Source organism: Quercus suber, unplaced genomic scaffold, assembly GCF_002906115.3.
Source record: "Quercus suber isolate HL8 unplaced genomic scaffold, Cork oak 2.0 scaffold_149, whole genome shotgun sequence".
Classification (NCBI taxonomy): domain Eukaryota; kingdom Viridiplantae; phylum Streptophyta; class Magnoliopsida; order Fagales; family Fagaceae; genus Quercus; species Quercus suber.
The window spans coordinates 518,871-543,086 of NW_027069610.1; the positions used below are offsets into that span (position 1 = coordinate 518,871).

Sequence of the window (24,216 nt, forward strand, 5' to 3'; positions counted from 1 at the left end):
GACAGGAGGGGTCCGGTGCTCGATTAGTGGCAAGAGGTTCATGGGCTATGAGGAGACGTTCCGCCCTGTTGCTAAGATTACCACAGTTCGTCTCCTTGTTGCCATTGCTGCAGCAAGGCCCTATGCCTTGGTATAGTATAGGTGAGAGCACGCCGTAAGCGCTGTTGCACAAGTACTGTATCATAAGCGCACTACTCAGTCCCACGAATACACTAACAAAAGAGGAACTACGAGCAGAAATTAGAAGTAACTCTGCTACTAAAAGATATTGCATATAAATAAATAGAGAGATAGCCAGTTTCTTGGGCAGCCGAGAATCTTATGTCAAAAGGACCAACGACGATGAAGGAGAAGAAGGAGTAGGAGTAGGAGCTAATTCGGACGGAATCGAATGATTACAAAATAGACAATGAGACAAAGCCAAGAGGGGAGAGCACTTAGACAATTCACTTTGAGTACAGGGAAGTCTGCTGGTAGGAATTCCTCAGGGCGTATTACGGTTTTTCACCGGGGGGTGGATCGAAGCGATTGCAGCGAAGAATTGATCTGAAACGAAGCACTTCGTCTATGGGCATTGTAGAAAGGATAGAATATGATCCTAATCATTCTTCTTGGATCGCTCTAGTACGATGGATTGAGAGGTTGCAGCTACGCCGGCAGAGGAAATGCAACACGATAGAGGAGTTCACTCCGCCGCGTAAGATCCTCGAATCTACCACGACCACCATCCGCGGCCTATTTTCGTTCTCTTCCCTGCCCGGGAAGGCGGATCAAAGAAAGGTAGCTTGCTTTTCTCCTAGACTGATGGCGGCTTATGTAGTGGTCGACCTTCCTACCAGAATGCCCCTTTGGAAAAAGAGCCCCTTTCCTAGTAAGGGCGTAGGAAGCAAAAAAAACTTGCGCTAAGGATGTTTTCTTCTCTGCCTTCTCCTCAAAAGGGCCAAGGGGGAGGCTGCATCCCTTTCTTTCAGTAGCTCTTTTGCTTTCCCAAGTATAGTGGTAGCTGGGGCAAAGCCCGCTTTCTTCACGGAGCGAATGAGAGAGAAACTCAGAGGAAAAAACACGTTCTCTCTTTTTGAGGTCCGAAAGTGGAGAACGCATAACATTCTCTGGGCACATAGGATCAAACGTAAAGCAACGCTTTCTTGGCAGAGTTTTAGGCGGCAAGATACTTTAGGGCTTGTTGGAGTTGCTGAGCATAACGAATCAAAGCCAAAGATGGATCAAGGTAGCTTAACTACCAAGCTGATAGGCGAAAGGCCAAAGGATGGAGCGTGCAAAGTCGATCGTGCACCTGTCGTGTGACCCGTTGGTCCTAAGCAATGTCTTGCACGAAGCGACCCACCTAGAAACAGCCCTCCTTTATGTTAGGGGGCACTCCAATGGAACTTCGATTGGATGCGGGTATTCAATCCTTCCGCTGAGATGTTTAGCGGATTCCTGGGCCTTGACGACAGGCCGGCCACCTTTTACGTTAGAAGAGCAAAAGGCCCAGGGCATAGCAGGATGAACCAATGTGAATGAGTGTAAGCTTCGTTGCCCAAACACGATTGGTGCTGACCACACTAGGTGCTACCATGGTAGCAAGAGAGGCCAGGCGGTGACAATTGAGAGGTTGTCACTGGGCATTCCTAGTCACATGAGAAGAGAGGTCAGTCAAATGGCAAGGCAAGGCCATACGCCTGTTTGGCTCCTCATGGAGAATAGCTTACATCCAAACATCTGATTGGGGAACGGGGCAACGCCCATGAAGATCCATCTGTATAGATATCATCATCTACATCTAGAAAGTCGTATGCTTTGGAAGAAGCTTGTACAGTTTGGGAAAAGGTTTTGATTGATCAAAAAGAAGAATCTACTTCAACTGATATGCCCTTAGGCACGACCATACATAACATAGAAATCACACTTGGAAAGGGTGGACAATTAGCTAGAGCAGTAGGTGCTGTAGCGAAACTAATTGCAAAAGAGGGGAAATCCGCCACATTAAAATTACCTTCTGGGGAGGTCCGTTTGATATCCAAAAACTGCTCAGCAACAGTCGGACAAGTGGGTAATGTTGGGGTGAACCAGAAAAGTTTGGGTAGAGCCGGATCTAAATGTTGGCTAGGTAAGCGTCCTGTAGTAAGAGGAGTAGTTATGAACCCTATAGACCATCCCCATGGGGGTGGTGAAGGGAAGGCCCTAATTGGTAGAAAAAACCTCAATCGAACTATGAGAGTTTGGTTTGCTTTTGTTTCATGTTTATAAGAGCGGTCTGATCAAATAAGGGATAAGAGCGGTCTGATCAAATAAGGGATTAGACGCTCCTAGTGTTCGAACTAGTCATTAATGGTCGGCTTCATTTTTCAGTATGCGTTGCGAACACTTTCATTTTTAGCGTCTCATCTTCTCTAGAGAAGCGAAACTCGAACGGATAGAGCAGATGGTCCAACTACATAATTTTTTCTTTTTTATTACTTCCATGGTCGTGCCTTGTAGCACGGCAGCACCCGTACTATTGAAATGGTTCGTCAGTAGAGATGTTCCCACAGGTGCCCCTTCTTCCAATGGTACTATAATTCCTATTCTTATCTCTTCATTCCCTCTTTTGGTCTATCTACATTCCAGGAAATTCATACGCTCCATGGACGGAGCAAAAAATGGAGTCTTGGTCAGAGCAAGCCGCCCCATTCTATTACCAGACATAATTGGGAGAAGCTCATCCGAAACTAGAGCTAGAAACGCCTTATTTCGTTTCGTTCCCGTTCTTCATTTCCTTCTTCTTGAATCCAAGGGGGACTTCTCATAGTTAGAATCTTTTTGCGGTGTGCTCTGTTTACTATTCTTTCGTACTCTCTTCTCCTTACCACGTGATAGGTCAGCGAAGCGTGAACGGGCGTGGAGAAGAAAGGCCAAACACTTCGGCCTAACGGGAATGAGCAACGACGAAATGACAAGATGAGGTGCTCTGGGCACCCCTATTTAGAAAGAAGGGTCGAAGGTTTTGGGCCTGTCGCTTTTCCCTCCCCCCTTCATCGGGTGGTGCTTGTGTGGGGGTGTGCCACCAGAAATCGGGCTTAAAGCTCTCGCCTTACCAATGAGCCAACAGCTGATGGCTGTTGGTCACGACTACTACCAAAAAGCTCCAATGAAGATGAATATTTCACATGGAGGAGTGTGCATCTGTATGTTGGGTGTTCTTCTGTCGTGCGACCCGGCGGCTTATGTGTGACCTTTGGCCCACGCCTCCTATTTGTTCAAGGGGCGGCGTGAACTCTATACACGAGGCTGAAAAGTGTCCACGTCCATATAACACAATAACGGTAGTTGGTAGCTTGATGAGACAGACATGAATTTTTTTTTTTTTTTTGAAATGTTAATTTTTAAGGATGAATTATTATAAGTTCCTGCTAATAAAAAAATCAGCATGAATTGGTGGAATTGAAAGGTACTATAAATAATATTGAAATAATAAATGGAACACAAAAAGTTGATTTCATAACCTTTTTAAGTCCTTTACTAGCTCACATCCTATAATTGAAGCAAAAAATTTGGCATAATTTTTTTTTTTTTTTAACAAACACCTTACACTAGGTACAAATTCGTGAGGTTGATGTTTTTTTGTATCCTACTATTATTGACACCGAAACAGAAGTTCACGGCCAAGTAGACTCAATCAATTCCACCTGTAATAGAGGCATAGAGCAAGATGTTATAATATTCTAGGTTCTTTCATGAGCTAGACACTCAAATCTTGTGCTTTTATGGTTCCTCACAGTGCTTGTACTTACTTGAGCATGTTGTGATTTGTGCGTTTTTATATTTTATTTTTATTTTTATTTTTATTGCTGCACATTAGGACTCACTCACAGCTTGCTGATATGCTGACAAAGGCACTTAGTGCACATCAGTTTCACAATCTGTTATCCAAGATGAATGTGTTGAATGTGCATTCCCCACTTCCTCTTGAGGGGGAGTGTAAAGAAAGTAAATCAAGATCAGTTGCAGAATGTAAAGATGCTACAAAGAAGAATAGAAAAGATAAACGACAATGAGCAGAATTTGTGGATATGTTTTTGTTCTATACGACATGTAGCTTTGTATTAGTGTATATAATTTTAACACTTGGCATGTAACCAGCACGTCCTGTTAGTTCTGTTAGTTAGTAATTCTATTAGTTAGTTTTGAAGGGTTATTAGTTAGTTAGCTCTCTTAGTTCCCATTTTCTTTTACCCGTGTATATATAGAGCACTGTAACTATTATTTGGATTAATGAAAGATATACAGAAATTCATCAGTTCTTATTTCTTTTCTCTGTTTTCTAATACTTTTAATGACGATTGAGGGTTGTAATACAATCATGGTTTCATCAATGAAGAATTCTTGATGGTTTCATGAAATGAAGAATTCCTGATTTATAATAAACACAATTATTCCCATAATTTCCAGGGAGATCATAATATATTAATATCCAATGGAACCAGGACAGATGAAAATCTAGCTAACTACCAATGTTTCAACTGTTCCAAGCCTTGGCCACTATAAAGGTGGTTCAATTGGATCCATTAACCCTTATAAAACAAACTAGCTTAAGAAGATTTACTTCATTTTTTTAGTTTACCTTTAACAACTGGCCTGAAAATAGTCACAGCCAAAAATTTTACATCAATCGCAAAACATGTTCCAATATTCCACCTCTTTTTACTGAAGGTTCTCAGTTCAGTCGCAGTTTCTTTTTCTTTTCCATCAAAAAAGGTCTTTTTTTCATATTGACTCATATACATTGCATTACATTGCACATAAGGTACACCAGTTTAAGTACACAAACTGAATCGAATTTATTTACTCTCCTTAATTTCATTGTCTTTTAGACAGATAGTGGAGAAAATTATGTACACTTATAGCAAGATGAGCATCATATGAGGAACAAAAAGAAGATCCTATATCCAGAAAAGCGACAGAAATAGACAGCTCAATATGCTATCATCAGGTATAGTACCCCAAGGGCTGAAAATATATCCTTAGGGTCGATATATCATTGATCCACGAGCCATAACTATTATTTAAATGATCCTCTTGTACCAAGGAAAAATTTACCTCCATTTGCAAAGATTTTTGTCAATAAACACTTGCTTGAGCCAACCTTGTTTGCCCCCGAGCTATAAGCAACTCATAATCCTGAGTATTTCAACATGAGGACAAAGTAGTTCATATAAGAAAATTTAAAAAAATACACACTGAGAAGTGGACTTCTGCAAGGGCAAAAAGAAAAGAAAATAGCCAGAAATGAGATGCAGAAGAAACAATGACAGAATAATTAGCCTAATGGAAGTGTGTGTTTATTTTGGAGGGGAAGAGCACTGCCTGAGAGAGGGGGGGGGGGGGGGTGTTGGGACCCTCCTCTCCCAACTCAGGCAACAGGGTAAAAGAGGGAAAACAAGATATCTAGATCTAAATTATTATAAACAGTTTACAGAATATTTTGCAAGTCCTATCATAACTAAGCAATCCTACCAAATTTTAAATTACCCAATGATAAATGTCCACCATACCAAAAAAAAAAAAATTAAATAATTAAATGAAAAAGATATTTTAGCTCTAGTAGTCAAGAATGACAGTAATACTGATTCCACATTTCTATGAGGAAAAAGAAACTTTTCATTATGCAACCTATATTAAATATTCTGAATGCCTTTGTTTTTTCTTTTTCTCCATTTTGATCAGGAACATGCACTCAATAGTTCTTGAAGCCACGGCCTTATCATTCACAGTTTGTGTNAAAAAAAAAAAAAAAAAAACATTTTGTATTTATCCTTCCTTTTGTTTTAATTGTAAATGCATTTTCCTGGTTTTTATTTTTTACTAGTTTGCGTGCAAGGTGGGGGAGGGAGAGGGGGCGGGGGGGTTAGGGGGGGTGAGGGACCACGTGAAAATAAAGTTTTAGCAATTTGGACAAGGTTTTGAGAGAAACCCTTCAAACTCTTCATATATTTTTTAATTAGATGTGAATTTTGAAAATCTAACTGTTAGATTGCATGTTCTTTATGTTCTTAACACGCATGTCAAATTTTGTTCAAATCGGATATCATTTACTATTCGATCAATAAATTTATTTTTTATGTTAATTTTAAACCACAAAAACTTGAAATCTAAACATTTGATTGATTATATAGCTATTGATCTTTGATCTTCTTGAAATTTTGCAAGCATGAAGGATTAATAAGAACATGCAATCCAATAGTTTTCAAAATTTACATCCAATAAAAAGATATAAGAGATAGAAGGGTTTCTCTCTAGTTTGGAGAGAAACCTTTTCCGTTATAATGAAGTCTAGCTATACAGCTGGGTCTTGTTAGGAAAACACAGTTCATGAACCCCACCCCCACAACACCCCCCCCCCCCCCCCCTTTTTTTTAACTACTATCATAATAAGCTAAAATCACCATTTCTCCATGAAGGATAACTAGAACACATTACCTTAGATCATACATATAAGAAATTACCTGTACAATAGCCTGAGCACAAAGCTTTCCTGACAGAACAGCACCTTCCATTGAAGCCAAATATTTTTGTTTTGTGTAGTCACCAGCTAAGTAAAACCCCTCAATAGGAGATCTTTGTAAGGGACGGCAAGGTTCACAGTCTGGGACAGTTTTGTAAACAGACCTGAGACAATTATTATTTAAGGTTACAGAAGGGAAATGGAATTATAGGTAATAATGAATATCATACTAAAAAATTCAAATAAATAGTCTTTAGAAAGAGGGAAAACAAGATATCTAGATCTAAATTATTATAAACAGTTTACAGAATATTTTGCAAGTCCTATCATAACTAAGCAATCCTACCAAATTTTAAATTACCCAATGATAAATGTCCACCATACCAAAAAAAAAAAAATTAAATAATTAAATGAAAAAGATATTTTAGCTCTAGTAGTCAAGAATGACAGTAATACTGATTCCACATTTCTATGAGGAAAAAGAAACTTTTCATTATGCAACCTATATTAAATATTCTGAATGCCTTTGTTTTTTCTTTTTCTCCATTTTGATCAGGAACATGCACTCAATAGTTCTTGAAGCCACGGCCTTATCATTCACAGTTTGTGTATATGGGAAGGTATGATTTGAGCTTGAGAACATTAGCAATATTCTAAAACCTCAAAAGAATGATTCAAGAAGATTGCACAAATCATTGTAAGACTAAGTTGTTCAGTAGCAAGGCTGGCAAAATCAGTGAGAGAAAAAATTAAGCAGAAAAGAAAGTATTCTCTCCACTAGACAACAAAATTGATGTAACATGTATGACAGGACCTGCTAAACAGTAGGTGATCATAGGTGTTCTTCAGTTTTCTGTCAAACCTGCAATTGGTGAAACCATTGAGATAACATGTTAATTATCACCGGCTGTGACAGAAAGAGGATATGAATTGTCTCCAACCCAAAAAGCAACAGATTCATAGCATAACAAGGATTAATACATTTGTTAAACTTATTAAAAGAAAGTATATCCCATTCAAATAATTTCATTATTGCAGTAAAATAGATAAATATAATACAAGATTTCCTTTCCCAGCTGCATCAAATAACATCTTCAAAAATTGAGAAATAAATCCCATTTCAGGAATTTGTTTGCCAAATCAGTTTTATATAAAACCAAATATACACTATATTTTCAACTAGGACCTTCTAACTCTAATCATGCATTATAGGGACTCAACACTTTTTAAGTGAATAAAATGGAATTGGAGAGAGCAACCTTTTTCTTTTAATTAACACAATGGTAGAATCAGTCACTAACCATATGTGGACATTAATAACTGGAACTCCAACTAATTTCTTTAATCTCTGGAAATATGGAATCTCTTTCCAGTTTTCCGGCAAAAGAAGCTTCAGGATATCAACTGATTGGAACAAATAACAATATTAGGGAAGCTGGTATTAAAGCATGACAAAAATTATATGACTCCATATGAAGTTAGTAGTATACCTGGAGTAGCAAATACATAAGCATCTCCTTCAATCATGTTCCCATTATTCAGTAAAAAGCTTTTCACTGTTCCATCATTATTTAGCTCGATTTTTTGTATTCTCGAATTTAGTCTTACTTCACCACCTAGTGATTGAATATGATCAACAATTGGCATACAGAGTCTCTCTGGGGGATTACCATCCAAGAAAGCCATCTTGGAACCATTCTTCTCCTATACATGTGTTTTTATAATTCATGAAGCAGCTAGTGTCAAGTTGTAAGAAGTTGTTTATTTCAATATCTACTGCTTGTATTTTCAACATTATATATATTGATAGTACTCACCAAAATGAATATGATTCATCTATAAAATGCTACTAAATATTGCCTCTAATATATCAGAATTAGCATTTCCCAATAAAGTCTAAAATTTATGTCCCAAAGCAGTTAGCGTATGTTCACTTGAAAAGCCATTGGATTGATCTTTCTAAAATTGAAAAGGAAATGAAAATGAATTGTTAACTCCATCCAGCCCATGAGAAAATAAGTTTAGAGGTTTCCATAATGGTTTTGGAATCCTATTTTGATTTGAAGAATAATAAAAAGGCGTCATAATTCCCATTATGAGTGGTAATCCCACATTAATAAGAAAAGAAGTAGACAGGTGTAATTAGTTCCTATAAATTAGGGACGGAGCTAGGATTTTTTGTTTGGAGGGGCCAAATTGTGCCAGTAATATTAGTCAAAACAAACACCCACACACATGCGTAAGCACAAATACAAATAAACCATAATATTTTAATACTAGAGTATGTCATAATTTATAAATACATTTTATACAAACTTATCTTCTAAACTTTAATGAGTATACAAAAGTTGTTTAGTTTGATATTAGTCTGAAAAATACCAACAAAAAGAACTTAGTATCTCCAATAAAAATTATGCTCATTGTAGATCTTCCATGGAATAAAATTATTATACCATTTTCAAAGTTAAATTTTTAAAATTTTCATTTTCAATAAAAATGACAAAATTGTCTAGCAAAGTTAATAAAAAAATTTAATGGCCCCCCAAAGGGTGGCTGTAGCTCCGCCCCTGCTATAAATAGTGATGAAATAGCTTTTGTTGTGAGTGTGGAAGTAAGAAGAAAAAAAATTTTGTCTACTGTATTTAATGTGTGGGTGTGGGAGTAAGAAGAAAAAGTTTTTGTCTACTGTATTTGTGTGAGATTGCCTATGCGTGTATTAGGGATTTGGGTTGGTTTGCATTTGAGAGAGTTTGTGTGTAACTGTAATGCATATTGTTGATAGTGGACTTTGATCGGTTTTGTCCATAAGTATAAAATTTTCCAAACTACATTAAATTATGTGCCTCATGGTTTTTACCTTTTATTGTTTTTGATATTTTTTTTCACAACATATTGGTATTAGAACTATTGTTTAAGGATCCTAGAGATGAAAAGCACAAAGTTTGTGGTGGAGCTCTTTAATAGGGAGAATAAATTTAGTTTGGCAAAGCAATGTCCATGATGCCTGTGTGCAGCAAGGATTGATTAAGGAGTTACATGAAAAGTCAAAGAAGCTACTATACTATGTCAGATAAGGAATGAGAAGAAATTAAATGAAAGCAGTGTGTAACATGTTTTGAGTCTCTTCCCAGAGGTGAAGTATGACTTCCTGATTGAGATTTCTCCCTAAGAATCATGGAAAAAGATAGAAAATGTATACATGTCAAAGTCATACGAAATTGATTGTACTTGAATAAAGAGCTATATCACTTTGTATATGGAAGAAAGTACTGATGTTAGGAATCATCTTAATGATCACTTCTTAGTTATCAAGCATGGAAGCTAAGATTGAGGAGAATCAACTCCTTTTTTTGTAACCTCACTTCCACCTTTGTATGATACCATGGTGATTACAGTGTTAGTTGGAAAGGAGACACTAAAGTTAGAAGAGGCACAACAATTATGTTGGAACCAGAGAAGTTCAAGAAGACAACGAAAATTCTAAAGTTCAGATATTTGTGGTGAAGTATGAATCAAGTCACGATAGGAATACATCAAATCTCTATATAATTGGAATGGAACTCTTGACTGTCCACTTTCATATACTTCCAAAAATAACCCTATAATCTAATTAAAAATGATTTCATAATAAGGCAAATTAAGGATATAACAATAAATTGAGATATTTAAAATTCAAATTCCATAAAACTAGGACACATTATTTTACACTTAAACAATAAGTAAATAACTAATTGCCAATATAACTTAAAATTGTCCTCTCTCTCTCTCTCTCTCTCTCTCTCTCTCTATATATATATATATATATATAAAATAACTAATAGCCGAAACGTTTGACTTTTTGTTGACCACTTCTCATTACGCCATGTAGCTACATAGATTAATGCCACGTGTTCATTTTATGAAAAACCTAAACAGTTGTATCTTTTCGTTTGATGGAAGTTTTGGTGATATTTTCACTTTTTAGAACCATTGTATTTAGTCATCATTTAAAATTTTTGTTCAACTTTTCCGTGCATCATATAGGTCAGCGACTAATATATATATATGTATATAAACAAATAAGAGCCTATGAACAAGCACATAGCACATGCAAAAGGCTAGTAGGAAGAATTTGAAAGAGAGAAGTCCATAACAAAGTCTAGACCAAGGAAAAATATTAATAACGTAGAGTATTATTAGTGCCATGAGATAGGATGTTATCTGTACTAATGCAAGAAGTTGAGACCTATGTTAAAAGAGTTTATGAAATGAACCGATTGCCATAAATATGCAAATGCAATGATTGTTAATTTGTTACAATAAAAAGTGGAGCTAGATAGTGCTGATGTTTTTTAAGGTTAGAAAAATCACATATTCAATTAAAAGTTCATGGATTTTAGGAATAAGCCTATGTGTGGGGCCTCATTTATTAAGGGAGATTTTTGGCCCACACATGAAAGGGAGTGTTAGAGTATAAATTATTAAATTCACCATTTCCAATCGGTAATTTATCATCTCTTTAGGTCGGTTGGATTCTTTGGACTTTTACAAGAGGCAGATTTATGAAAGTTAGCAAAATTTCTTTGATGGTAAAGAAGGGAGAGAAAAACTCCAAGAATTTGTACAAGGTTATTGGTGACATGTTCAAAGATGGAGCACATGGTGAAGCAAACAACAAAGGTGAAGCAAAAGACAGAGAGGAGTCTTTGGTCCAAACACCATAGAGAGAGAAAATCGTAGATGGAAGAAATTGAAATTTATGGATAGTATAACAGATATATTAATGAATCCAAGTTCAACCAAGAAGTTCACAAATTGCTTGAATTCAATTGATCACATCACTCGTTGACATGGTGAAGCACCCCTACCCATAAAAGGCCTCCTGCAAAGGAAGTAGCCAAAAGGTACTGGTGAAGACATCTCATGAGTTGGATGTGGAGATTTATGTTTGGAGCTTCCATGTTGGTTTTGGAATCCCACATTAACTAGAAAGGATAATGAGTTACGAGAATTCCTACTAGCTTCCTCAGAGAAGCTTTCCTTTTCATATTTTAAGAGAGACATAGTTTCCCTCTTGAAAAATGAAAAAGAATGATAAAAAAAAAATTAAAACCAATTCTTGAAACCATTGGTAATCACAAGTAGTTATGTAGCCGTGTGTGGTATTGTTAGTTGGGGTAAAATTTGATGGGTACTTTTAAATTTCTTAATTTACCTTTGTACCCTTAATGACGCAAGACAACCAGAATAAAACTAAACAACAGGAAAAATAAATGGATATGACCTATAGTCAGCACTAAGCGAGGAAACCACTAGGAGTCAGCACTAACCAAAAGAAAAACCAAACGGCCATTTTTTTTCATTAATCAAAATATCAACTATCCCTCAAGGAGTACAATAAGTTGCTTATAAAGATTGCTAAACCCTAGTTCTAATTGGCTAGAAAACCCTAATTGCCTTATTACAAAAATAACTTTGCTTCCAAATTAAAATACTAATAGCCCAATACACTACTAGAACCTAAAAAATAAAAATACAATTGACTTGCAAACATAAATAATACTAACTAATAATTTTTTTGCGTCTCCCGCGTCATCTGGTTGGAGAAAACTTGACCTCGAGTTCTAAAGCATTGAAGGATTAGGATGCTAACAAGTAACACTTGCTTCAAGTCTAGAATCACCTTAGGGAGCACCGAGACAAGAAAAACCTTGAATTCTACCTCGTCAAACTCTTCTAGAATAACAAAATCAATGTGTTGAATCAACATCATCTTATCTTAAACCATTGGAAGCACTATGTTATCCACTTTCTCCACTTTAGCAAACTGTTTGTCTTCATGCACCATGGAAGGCTGATCAAAAGCAGATTCATTAGCTTCCAATATCACATCATGTGCACCCTCTAACATAATACTCTCTTTAGAAACCATCTCTTCTCCTTGCTGCTCTTCAATAGATTCGTTTCCTTACACATATGTTAAAGCAACACTTGTTGACGCATTTACGTCTTTGTCAACATTAGGCTTTGGTGTTGCTTGAGGATTCTCCACAACCAAGATATCATCATCAATGTTGTCTCCTATGGGGGTAGCAATAATTCCTTTGTGATCAATTATCCTTGGTTTTCCAATTGAATCGATTTGAATCTTCATTTGCTTCATCTGAGTAATCATGTCTTAAACATCTTTCATGAGCTTTTTAGATAATTCCTTTAATTCCTTGGTAGATTGTTCAAAAGTGCACTGAGAACATGAAATGGGATGAAGATTCATCATATTTGCTTCAACTTGAAAAGTACCACGCTGAGATTGGGGTCGATAGTTAGCTCAAAAGTATGGTGACGAATACTAATCACAAAACTTTTCTTTCATATCTTCCCACACACTAATGGCAAGTTCATACTTTATATAGCGGAAATATTCAAGATCCTCCCAAAACATTTGTGCTCAACCTCTTAACTTCAACTTTGCATACCTTACCTTTATGTTATCCGCAAAATTTGCTTGTTCAAAGAATTGCTCCATCCCATTCATCCAGTTGACAAAATCCCGTGGAATAGTTTTACAACCATCAAAATAAGGTGTTTCGGATATTACCATAGCTCACTGGGCAAAAGGATTCTGCCAACTTGACTTGCTAAGTATGGCCCGCTAAAGAAGGGAATGTCATGGCATTAACCAAATAAAGCTTCACTGTTTGAAGTTTGAACACCAATAGAAAAACCAATGCATCCACGTGGACTGGACTGAAGGCCTAGACTTGGTTTTTTTTTTTTTTTTTTTTTTGGTATGCACGTAAAGAAACTAAAGAAGAATCTTAAATGAAAAGTTGAGTCCACTAAAGATAGTGAGAGAACCTAGCCCTTGTGATGGCGGCTAAGTGTACTGGGTGGAGTTGGTTGTTCACAGGCCAGAGGACTTGACCCCCTTTCGTTTTATTTTAATGACTAAAAAGCCAGATACACCGTGGTGTGGATTGGTAACAACAAAACGAAGCTTCAGTCCTAGTAAGTGCAGTGGTTCGACAGCTGCGCCGGGTGAGATGGAGAGCTTCAGAACCAGCGAAGTCATCAACAGACAAAATATTGGGACGTAGGTTTGGTGTCACTGATTGTGAAACTAGAGGTCGCTAGTGTGATAGGGATCCGCTGCTAGCAGTGTATCCGGCAGTGGTTTTGAAGGATGGCAACTGTAGTTATTTTCTGCTTGGCTGGGAAATCTGGTTTACTGTAGTGGCTGGTATTTCGATGGTCAGAAAATAATGACTACACTGGATTTTTTTTTTTTTTTTGGAATGATTTTTCTGGTTCTGGGTTGACTACGGTATGCTTCAAATAGATCGATGTTTGCTCTGATACCAAAACTGACACAGGACAACCAGAACAAAACTAAACAACAGGAAAAATAAATGGATATGATCTAGGATTCAGCACCTAGGCCTAGCTTAAAGTCAGCACCAAGTGAGGAAACCACTAGGAGTCAGCACCTAGGGTAGACTTGGAATCAACATCAAACCAAAAGAAAGACCAAACGGCCATTTTTTTCATTCATCAAAATATCAACTACCCCTCAAGGAGTACAATAGATTGCTTATAAACGATTGCTAAACTCTAGTTCTAATTGGCTAGAAAAACCTAATTGCCTTATTACAAGAATAATCTTGCCTCCAAATTAAAATACTAATAGCCCAATAAACTACTAAAACCTAACACATAAAAATACAATTGACTTGCGAAGATAAATAATACTAAATAATAATTTTTTACGTCTCCCACATCATTAACGCAGGACAACCAGAAAAAAACTAAACAACAGGAAAAATAAATGGATATGACCTAGGAGTTAGCACCTAGGCCTGACTTGAAATTAGTACCAAGCGAGGAAACCACTAGGAGTCAGCACCTAGGTAGACCTGAAGTCAGCACCAGACCAAAAGAAAGACCAAACGGCCATTTTTTTCATTCATCAAAATATCAACTATCCCTCAAGGAGTACAATAGGTTGCTTATAAAGGATTGCTAAATCCTAGTTCTAATTGGCTAGAAAATCTAATTGCCTTATTACAAAAATAACCTTGCTTCCAAATTAAAATACTAATAGCCCAATAAACTACTAGGACCTAAAACATAAAAATACAATTGACTTGCAAACATAAATAATACTAAATAATAATCTTTTTGTGTCTACCACATCACTTAATTAGCTTATTCTTAAATCATTTTCAATTAGGTAATAGGGTTATTTCTGGAAGTACAAAAGGTGGACACTAAAGAAAGATGAAGGCGTGCTAGTATATAGAATGTTGTTGCAAATTTTGTTGTAAATGTAAGAGTTAGAAGACAGTTTTGTCTAGTATGTTAATGTGATAGCACCTTAGATGTAGTGAGGATTTGAGTTAATTCATGTTTATTAGAGTTTGTAAGCATAACTGTAATCTCTATCATTAATAGTAGAATTTGGTTGGCATTGTATGTGGATTTAGACATAAAGTTTGCCAAACTACATTAAATTTAATGTCTTGCGATGTTTACATTTTATTGTTTTGCGTATTTTCATAACATGAATGAAACAGAAAATAACAGTTCTAGCATGCTTGGTATGTATGCACCTAAGTGATACCACTATCACTTCAATCAGGGAAAATTTATATACAAATCTGGATCTGGCAAAGGATGTATGAGTACGTCAAGAGTATTAACGCATGAATGCATGTGCATACCTATCTTGCATCTAATAAGATATTATAGTTTTGCAGTACCTTATTAAGAGTTAAAAAAAAAAAAATATGAATACCTGAAGAAACCTATTCAAAGCAATCAATATGCATTGCATTGAAAGTTCATCGGGGTTAATGAAGTTTAGCGCCTTTGACATGGCTACAAATACCTCATCAGTTACACGATCAGGTACTCCCTGAAATTAGGAAAAAACCATTACATATTGCAATGTATATACCAACAACATAGGCTTCTTTTTTAAGAAGTTCTTGCCCCATGGAGAGAAAAGAAAGATTCAAAACAATGATTCTAATTTTTCTTATTCCCCATTTTAAAGAAATATTTATATGATTTTCTTTGGGTTTGAAATTTCTAGAAGCTTAGGGCACTCCCATTATTTTGTCCACTACAGTGACACAACATTACCCACACATGCCTCTTCTGACACCAACCAGTATCTCCTATCCTAAGATTTCATTTCAGTATAAACAAATGGAACATCAAGCTAAAATTTGCAGACAGACATATAACATACATGTGAATACAGATATGGGGTATTGAACACAGCAGCTCCAAAAATGTCTAGCATAACATTTACCGGCATCAAAATGGTTCATATACTTGATATTTTACAAAGTAATGGAAGTTTTAACTTTTAAACCTCTGTGTGTGTGTGTGTGTGTTAAAAATAATAAATAAATAAAAGACAACAGATAGTAAAAGTCCTGCCTATAATAGCCTCCGCATTGATTTGCAGACCCAAAAACAACACTGCCTACAATTATTCTACTCAGTAGTATATATTTAACTGTCCATTTCGGAACAGTTTATTTATCTTTTTGCTGAAAATTTTTTGCTTAAAGGGTGCTAAAGTATACTTGTACTTTAAAAAAATGAGATTTTAAAAAGCTATATATAAAAGCTAAAAAGCAAAAAGCTAGCTTATAAGGTAGTCCCAAACACATATTCATAATAGCATTGAGATTAATCCACTTGTCTCAGTTCAAACCTTTGCAATTAAAGGACCAAAGACTAGGTTTTGGTCTAAAAAAGCTGATAAGAGATGAACGAAACAACATCAGCATTGACACGTGAAATTGTGTTGAGGAATGAGGATATGAAAGGAAGTCCAGCATAGTTACAGGAGAGAGTACAGAAAAATGTGGACTACAGTTATTAACCCCAAAACAGTGTAAGATTTGTATACCTGCTTTCTCATCCACTCTTTAACAGTTAAACCATCTTGAGCTTCAACATAAGCCTGTCCACCAAGCATTGCCGGCAAGAGTCCAATCGCAAACTTGACTTTATCTGGCCAAGTCAGCATCTCATTGTTCTTCAAGATAGCCCATATTCCTGGCCATTACGTTCAGAATAAATATTCAACAAACTTATAGTTGATATGATTATTACAGAAAATACTTTTGGCAACTAATCAAGAGAATAAATACTTTCTTAATATTTGGAGTCGTCTCACAACAATATGGGTCCCATGCAACAAAATCAAGAAATGATATTCACCATCCAATGAGCGATCATTATTGCATATATTCGACACCAAAATATGTAATAATTATTGCACAATATTTTAAGTCCTCTTATGTGAAAAAAGTGTGGGCTTAAGATCATCATTTTAATTTATTCTTATAAACTCCAAATATTAAATTAGACTTAATAATTTTTTAATCCTCATATACAAAGTATAATGCATTGCATGAATATCCTTATAGTTGTTCATCAGTTCTGAACTTCATTACACTCAAGTTGTAAGTTAATGATATATCAGGGATTAATATAATAACAGCTGAAAGATCATCACGAGAAAAGGTTGGAAAAGCAGGTTCTCAATTGGGTCATATTTTTGGCACAGAAATTCTAACTACCCAGTTTTGTGCATCAGGTAAGGCACCTCAATGCAAGCAATATGTGCTATGTTTCCAATTATGAGTTTACCAAACTAACTGACATTTGCATAAAAAGTGCAGCGAGAGTGAGGGCAGATTTAGTTACATAAATGGGAATACAAGCTTTTTGATTAATTCAAAAGCACGGGGTAATCATCATATAATGAAAACAACAATTTTTCCATGGGGACAAATTCTGATAGTTGTTTTAACAAATATAGACACCTTAACCCTTATAAGTGGAAATAAAATGCTTACCATTTAATGGTGCAGGAAGAACTTCAGGAAAATCAAATCGGCTGAACTCTCCCGGCTTATTTGGCATTGCAAAAATCATAGAATGTTCCTTCCATTGCAACCGATCATCAATACCAAGTTCTCCGAACAGATTCTGCACATTTGGGTAAGCCCCAACTAGCCCACAAGGAAAAATAAAAATAAAAAACCTAATGATGATAATGATGATACTGAAGTAATAACTTATTACTACTTCACATCATTAATTATGATTGTTATAAATGATATTTTTACTACCTATAAAAAATTGATATTGAAGTAAGAACCAACAACAACAACAAGCCTTAATCCCAAACTTTTGGGGTTAGCTATGGATCCTCAACAAATTAGTTAGGGTTGGCCCCATGTATTCTTTTCCTCAATTTTATTTTATCCAAAGTAAGAACCATAAAGTGAAAATGCAGAAACACTCATGAAAGCACTCAAACTTGGTTTAAAAAGTATTGAAACAAAAATAGATTTAGAGTCACAAATTGCAAATTAAAAAGTATTAGAACTTACAGAATATATGTAATCCAGTCTCATACCAGTCTCCATCGTCATCTTTCCATGCAGCCACCTATAGGAAAAAGGTCAAACTTTAATACGCTAAAGCATATCCCTAAACTAGAGATGGAAAAGTCAAGTTGGAAGCTATAAATTATTTTATAGTAACCCTGCAAATTAGTTCTGATTGCCTATACCTAAGAATTAATAACAACAATCCACTTCAGAAAAGTTTTATTACTAAATTTAGACATAACAAATAACTTGTTAAAGCCCAATGACATTTTAAACTTAAGAGAGAGAGAGGAGTAGGGAGAGGCCGAAGAGGAGAGAAGAGGTCAAAATAGTTGGTCAATATCATTATATAACCTTTACTTAATTGATAGTCTATGTTACATGCCAACCAAAGATAATGAAGCCAAGATTTGGTGTAAGCCTTTATAATGAATATATGGCAAGCTCCTATGTACGGGGCTGTGTTTCTCAATATATTTTTAAGTTACATATCAAAAAAAATGAATATATGGCAAGCAATGCATAATTTTTCAGATTTCATAAATGAGACACAGAATTGCCAGATGTCAAAAGCAATGCTAATTTTTTTCATATTTCATAAATGAACTTAAGCATTAGATTTTCCATTGCAAAGATGCTCTTATACATGGGCAATAGTCAGGATCAGCTGGCTCTCTTGCATGTTGATCACTTTTTGGCCTCAAAGTGGGAAGTGCATTAACCTCACGTAATCCAAAGGGTACTACCGCAAAGTGGTTTCAGACACCATCATATTTTTCTGAACTATGGGAGATTACAAAAGGAAAAGCCCCATTCCAATTTGAAAATATTTGGCAACAGGGTCCAGCCTTCATTGATAGGGTGAGGGATTGGTGGAGCAGTTATAGGATGATGGAGCCAACCAGCTTCATAATGGCCAAGGATCACATCAGTTGAAGGAAGAATGGAAGAAATGGATCGAGGAGAGTTTAGGTGACATAAGGATACAAAAAAGTAGAGCCTCGACTGACTTATTGAAACTAGATATGAAGGAGGAGGAAAGTAGCTTAAGTATGAAGGATAGGAGGAGAGACAAGTTAGAGAGCCAGATAGAGAAAAAAATAAATAAATAATAAAAATTACACTTTTGGAGAAACTAGCTAGAGACAAAAATCTAGGGCAATATGGCTTAAAAGAGGGGGGCAAGAATACAAAGTTTTCACTGGGCACTAGGCATTCAAACTTCAATGGGAATGTTAAACTGGATGGAAGATGCTAAGGGAGGATAATGAGATTAAAGATGGCATCATCATAGTCTACCATTTAGTATGAGAAATCTGCTGATTGGAGATTGTGTGGATGGTGTTGAGTTAGCTACATTTGAGGGGAAGATAGAGAGTGGCACAGACTCAGGTCGTAGTTTGACTAAGCAGAAGTTCTTTTTGCTATAAAGAATATGAACGAGGCTAAGGCGCAGGTACCAGATGGCATCACCATAGCTTTCTATCAAAGATGTTGGAACATGGTTAAAGAGGATGTGCTCAAATGTGCTCAATTGAGTTAGCAATCTTCATTTGTTAGAAAAATGTTGGACATGGATAGAATCATGCATTTCTTCAGTCAAACTCTTCATTCTCATAAATGGGAGCCTCAGAATTCTTTAGCAGGGGCAGTTTACGGCAAGGAGATTCATGATGACCACGTTTGTTCAATTTTGTTGTGGAGGTACTTAACAGAATGATAAAAAGAATAGTTACGAGAGGGCATTTGTTGGGGTTTACCAAAGATAGGAGCAATGGAGATACTTTAACCATATATTATTTATTATTTATAAATGATAGGATTATATTTTGTGGTGAAGATATGGAGAAATTGGAATGTGAGGGCATCCTGTTACTTTTTTTAAGCAATGACAGGGTTAAGGATGAATTTGACTAAGAGTGAGTTAGTATTGACAGAGATGATATCTACAATGGAAGGTTAACTTTGGCTATGGGATTCAAACTCATTACCTAAGACTTATTTGGGCTTTTAGGATCTCACGTTAAGGCCACAGTTTGTGTGGAATGGCATTAGTGAGAAAATGGATAGGTGTTTAGCAGGGTGGAAAAGATTATACCTCTCAAAAGGGGGCAAATTACTCTAGCAAAAAGTGCTTCGTCCAAGTTGCCTATTTATTTTTAGGTCTCTTTTCACTATGCCAATAAATGTTGCTAGTAGACCGGTTGAAATTACAGTGGAGTTTCTCTAGGGGGGGAAGGGGGAGGAGGAAAAAAAAAACATCCTGTAGAATTGGAAAATTTCTACTACCCCATTATGTGCAGGGGGGTTGGGTATCAAGTTGTCTACTTTCAATCAAGCATCATTAGGAAAGTGGTTATAGAGATTCACTCAAGAGAAGAAGCATTTTTGGAGGAAATTGATGGGAGCGAAATATAGGAAATGTATAAAGAGATGTTCATCATAGCCTATTCAGCACTCATATGGGTTTGAATTTTTGGAAGGCAATTAAAGCTGGATGAGACTCATTCATTAGATTAGTTGGATATGTTGTTGGCAATAGAAAAAGGATAAGGTTCTGGTGTGATTCTTGGTGTGCAGATAGGGACCTAGCAACTTTATTTCCATAGCTATTTCAGTTAGCTATTAATAAAAGATGATATGGTCTCGGATTACAAGGAGACACATGATGGGGAAGTCACTGAATCCTCTTTTTTTGAGGTTAGCCCAAGATTGGGTGCTGGAAGCATTTGCAATTTTTTTTAATTGCTTTATACAACCTGGATCCAAGAGGCCACAGGTGTTAAGAGGTGCTGCCTGTACAAATATTCCTTAAAAGGCTTTTTGGAGGGTAAAGAGAAGGTAGCTTCTTTTGAGTGGAGTGCAACACACGGGAAATTTTTTACAATGGATAATCTTATTAGAAGAGGTATGGTGTTGGAAAACATGTGTATTATGTGTAACACTAGTAAAAAACGTGGATCTTTTGCTATCGCATTGTCCAGTAGCATTGGAGTTATGGAATTTTATATTTGTAGCTTTGGGTGATACCAACGATGGCAGAAATATTGCTTCAACATTGGCATTGAAATTCCAAGACTTTCAAGAAAAGAGTTTGGAACATTAAACTTGGTGCTTAACATGGAATGCATGGAGGGACAGGAATGGGAGTACATTTGAAGAGTAAGAACCATATAAAGAGATTCCAATCTCAGTTTGTAGGATCTTTATTGTATTGGCTATTCTCGGATGCAAATAGACCAACTGTTTATGATTTTTTTGATACATTGCATTTGTAATTTTTAGTATGGAAACTTTGGGTATGCATCCTTTACCAATGGTTTCCATCAATATTTCTCTCATAATTTAATGAAATTTTTATTACCAATCAAAAAATACTCTAGTTTTTGAAAGTGACAATCAAGGCAAAAATGAAGAACAAGCACCAGTTTGGTGTCAGCTGATTGAAAAAGTGGGACAAAAACAGAGCAGCACAAAAACCTTTCCTCCTAGTACATCTCTTGACTCCAATAGTATAGGTTTGTGACCAGCATCTGCCAAATACTTTGCAGTAGACAAACCAGCCAAACCTGCAATAATTTGTAAAATTATAGTCTACAGTGCACCAATTAAGGGAAATTAAAAAAAAAAGAATTCTAATCATCCATTAAGCTAGCATTATTTGATCTCCCAAGAGTAAAGTAACTATATTTATGAAAGCTTACCAATCACAGAACAATGTCAAAAAGGAGAAAAACATTCAAAAAAAGAGGAAAACTTTTATAACTTTAGGCAAAACTCAACCCTAATCAAATAAGGTTGAAATAATAGATCCCAACCAACCAGAAATTAAGCATGCAAAGACACACACTTATGTCAACCCAAAAGGTATTTCCACACCTGATAGCTTTTACTAAATAATATTTCAGATATCAAGCTCAAAACAATCAGAATCCATTTCTACAAATATTTTGTGAGGTGTTCTAGAGGCTACTCTTAAAAAATAAAAAAAAAAAAATAAAAAACACAAATGACATCACAGGCATAAAATTAATCACTTGATAACACAAATTTTTTATATCCATGTACTTTGGATTTACATCAAGATAGCAAGTAACAACATAAGCCCAACAACCCCCTTTAGCACATACATGTTCATGTGCCTGAGTAAGAGAAGGAGAGAGCATCAATTCAGGATGATAACAAACAACCAAAATCTGAAAGATGAAAATAAAAACAAAATCCATTCACTACCAAAAAGACAAGAACGTGTTATGATGATTGAACACCAATAATATAAGATATTGGAAAACCTAGATCAATAAAAGCAAAAATTAGGTAAATTCAACTAGAATAAGCACAAAGACTCAAAGAGTTATTCCAATTTAACAGGTACAAGTTTGATATTCTAAACTAAAGAGTCAAAATGAATATATCCAGATATATATATATATATATATATTCCTCACCTGCACCAGCAATTACAACTGTTAGGGGTTTAGATGGATGAGCAGATGCACGAAAGGAAGAAGACAAATAAGCAGCCTCTAAGAAATTAACAGTATTCTCAAGCTCTGGTCTTGGAAGTCCATACATACTACCTGCATCACTAACAAATAACTAATTTTCTCTGGCAACTTAGTGAGAAGTATTTTGAAACCAAACCTCCGAATCACAAAACGAACCTGCAAAGGAGAGACACCCTTCCTCGGCCTCAATCTAATAGCCTTTGTATGTGGAATTCTCAAACTATGACCCATGGATTCACAACCTCCAAATGCTAATGCATTGGTTTTCACTGAATTATTAAGAAACCCACATCCCAGAGTTTGATTTCCTGTCAAAGTACTTTGGCAGCTCAAGTTTGCAGCCGAAACAAACCCACCAATGGTCATTTCACCAAACCCAATTTCCAAATTAGGGTTTTTTTTTTTTTTTTAAACAATGTATTTAACACAAAATTCAACAAACAAATAGTTTCCAACTTCAACTGCGAAGACCCTGCAAAATAACCATACCAAGGAATTGAATTTCCCGCAAATAAAATATTCAAATAATCTAGTAAAAGCGATGAAGGCAACCCATAATCATTTTCAATGTTTAGTATATATCAAGTACTGTTTGGACAGAATTTTCAAAGACGCTTAAAGCTAATTAAGCATCATTTCTCAGCAAACCAAATACCCAAAAAGAGAAAACAAACAAACAAGTATTGCATACGAAGAAAACCCAAAAAAAAAAAAAAAAAATTCAAGTACTAGATAAATAAAAAACCACAATCAATATTCCAGAAGTTATGCTCAGGCTCTCTCTGATTGGCTAAAGTTTTGAAAAAGTACTTTACTTATTTTTTCTTGATTTGACAAGTTCAAACAATTAAAGATAATGAAAGAAATTTCAAGCATTGAAAGAAGAATGGAAATGAAGATTAAATAAAGTGAGCTTCAGTTACCTTGAACAAAAGGGATAGTAGCAGTACTAGTGTCTAGTAGTCCAATTCAATTCCAGAGGAGAGAGAGAAAGAGAGTCGTTAGTTTAGTTTGTGGTGATAAATAGTGATAACTGATGAATGAGAGTGCGTCAGGACATAACTTAAAGTTAACAAATGGTCCACTAGGTAAGTGGAATTTGCACTTCTTTTGTATCGGTTTGGCTGTTTTCATTTTCATTTGGGTTTGGTCACCGTTAAGAATATTCTTCAATGGACAAATTATAGTTGCATCAGTCCATGTGTCAAACACTCAGCACCCGCTCTGGCTCCTTGTCCGACTGTAATAATCTTTCCAAGAAAATGGACTAATCAATTACTATAACTTTTTATTATAAAAATTAGTAAGTACGTCTATTTTGAAAATGAAACTGTTATATTTTATGTTTTTTATATTTTTAATATATATATTAAATTTTGTATCAATTAAATATTATTTATTATTCAATTTATAAACTTATTTTTTATATATAATGTTAGGCTATAAAAACTTAAAATTTAAACATTTGATTGATAACATAATTATTTATTATTAATCTTTTAGAAATTTTGCAAGTATAAAGAATATAAAAAAAAAATGAAATTCAATGGTTGATTTTTCAAAATTCATATGAAATTATAGCCAAACCTTGTCCAAAGAAAATTATGTCTTAAAATTTTTATTTTTATTTTTGCCAATTAAAGTGTTAAATTTATGAAATTGTTTTCATTTACAACCTCTACCCAGCTGGTATTCCTTTTATAAAAAAAGAAAATATATATACACACTAAAATTTAAACTTAGGGTACGTTTGGTAAATTGTAATAGGCGCACAGTAATGTAATAATTATTCTTATGGTTTAACTATTTAATAGTTTAGTTATAT

The 24,216-nt window shown here is 35.4% G+C and overlaps 3 protein-coding genes across 3 annotated transcripts; 2 read left to right on the top strand and 1 right to left on the bottom strand.

Annotated features, from left to right (window-relative positions):
* Positions 1-308: 308 nt before the first annotated feature.
* LOC136069058 (large ribosomal subunit protein uL2mz, N-terminal part) lies at positions 309-1,305 on the top strand. The gene is given in 4 exon segments (XM_065777131.1): positions 309-506; positions 509-888; positions 890-932; positions 935-1,305. Coding segments are annotated over 4 exon segments (891 nt in total). The 5' UTR covers positions 309-409.
* A 1,005-nt stretch (positions 1,306-2,310) lies between these two features.
* LOC136069059 (cytochrome c biogenesis CcmF C-terminal-like mitochondrial protein) lies at positions 2,311-3,274 on the top strand. Its single transcript, XM_065777132.1, is given in 4 exon segments — positions 2,311-2,879; positions 2,882-3,004; positions 3,007-3,036; positions 3,039-3,274. Coding segments are annotated over 4 exon segments (843 nt in total). The 5' UTR covers positions 2,311-2,425.
* Positions 3,275-4,567: 1,293 nt separating this feature from the next.
* LOC111992705 (15-cis-phytoene desaturase, chloroplastic/chromoplastic) lies at positions 4,568-23,562 on the bottom strand. Its single transcript, XM_065777133.1, is given in 14 exon segments — positions 4,568-5,160; positions 6,486-6,684; positions 7,299-7,346; positions 7,786-7,888; positions 7,975-8,188; positions 15,258-15,377; positions 16,389-16,537; positions 17,344-17,499; positions 17,884-17,941; positions 21,364-21,452; positions 22,332-22,448; positions 22,451-22,463; positions 22,548-22,863; positions 23,315-23,562. Coding segments are annotated over 13 exon segments (1,536 nt in total). The 5' UTR covers positions 22,758-22,863; positions 23,315-23,562; the 3' UTR covers positions 4,568-5,100.
* Positions 23,563-24,216: the final 654 nt, after the last annotated feature.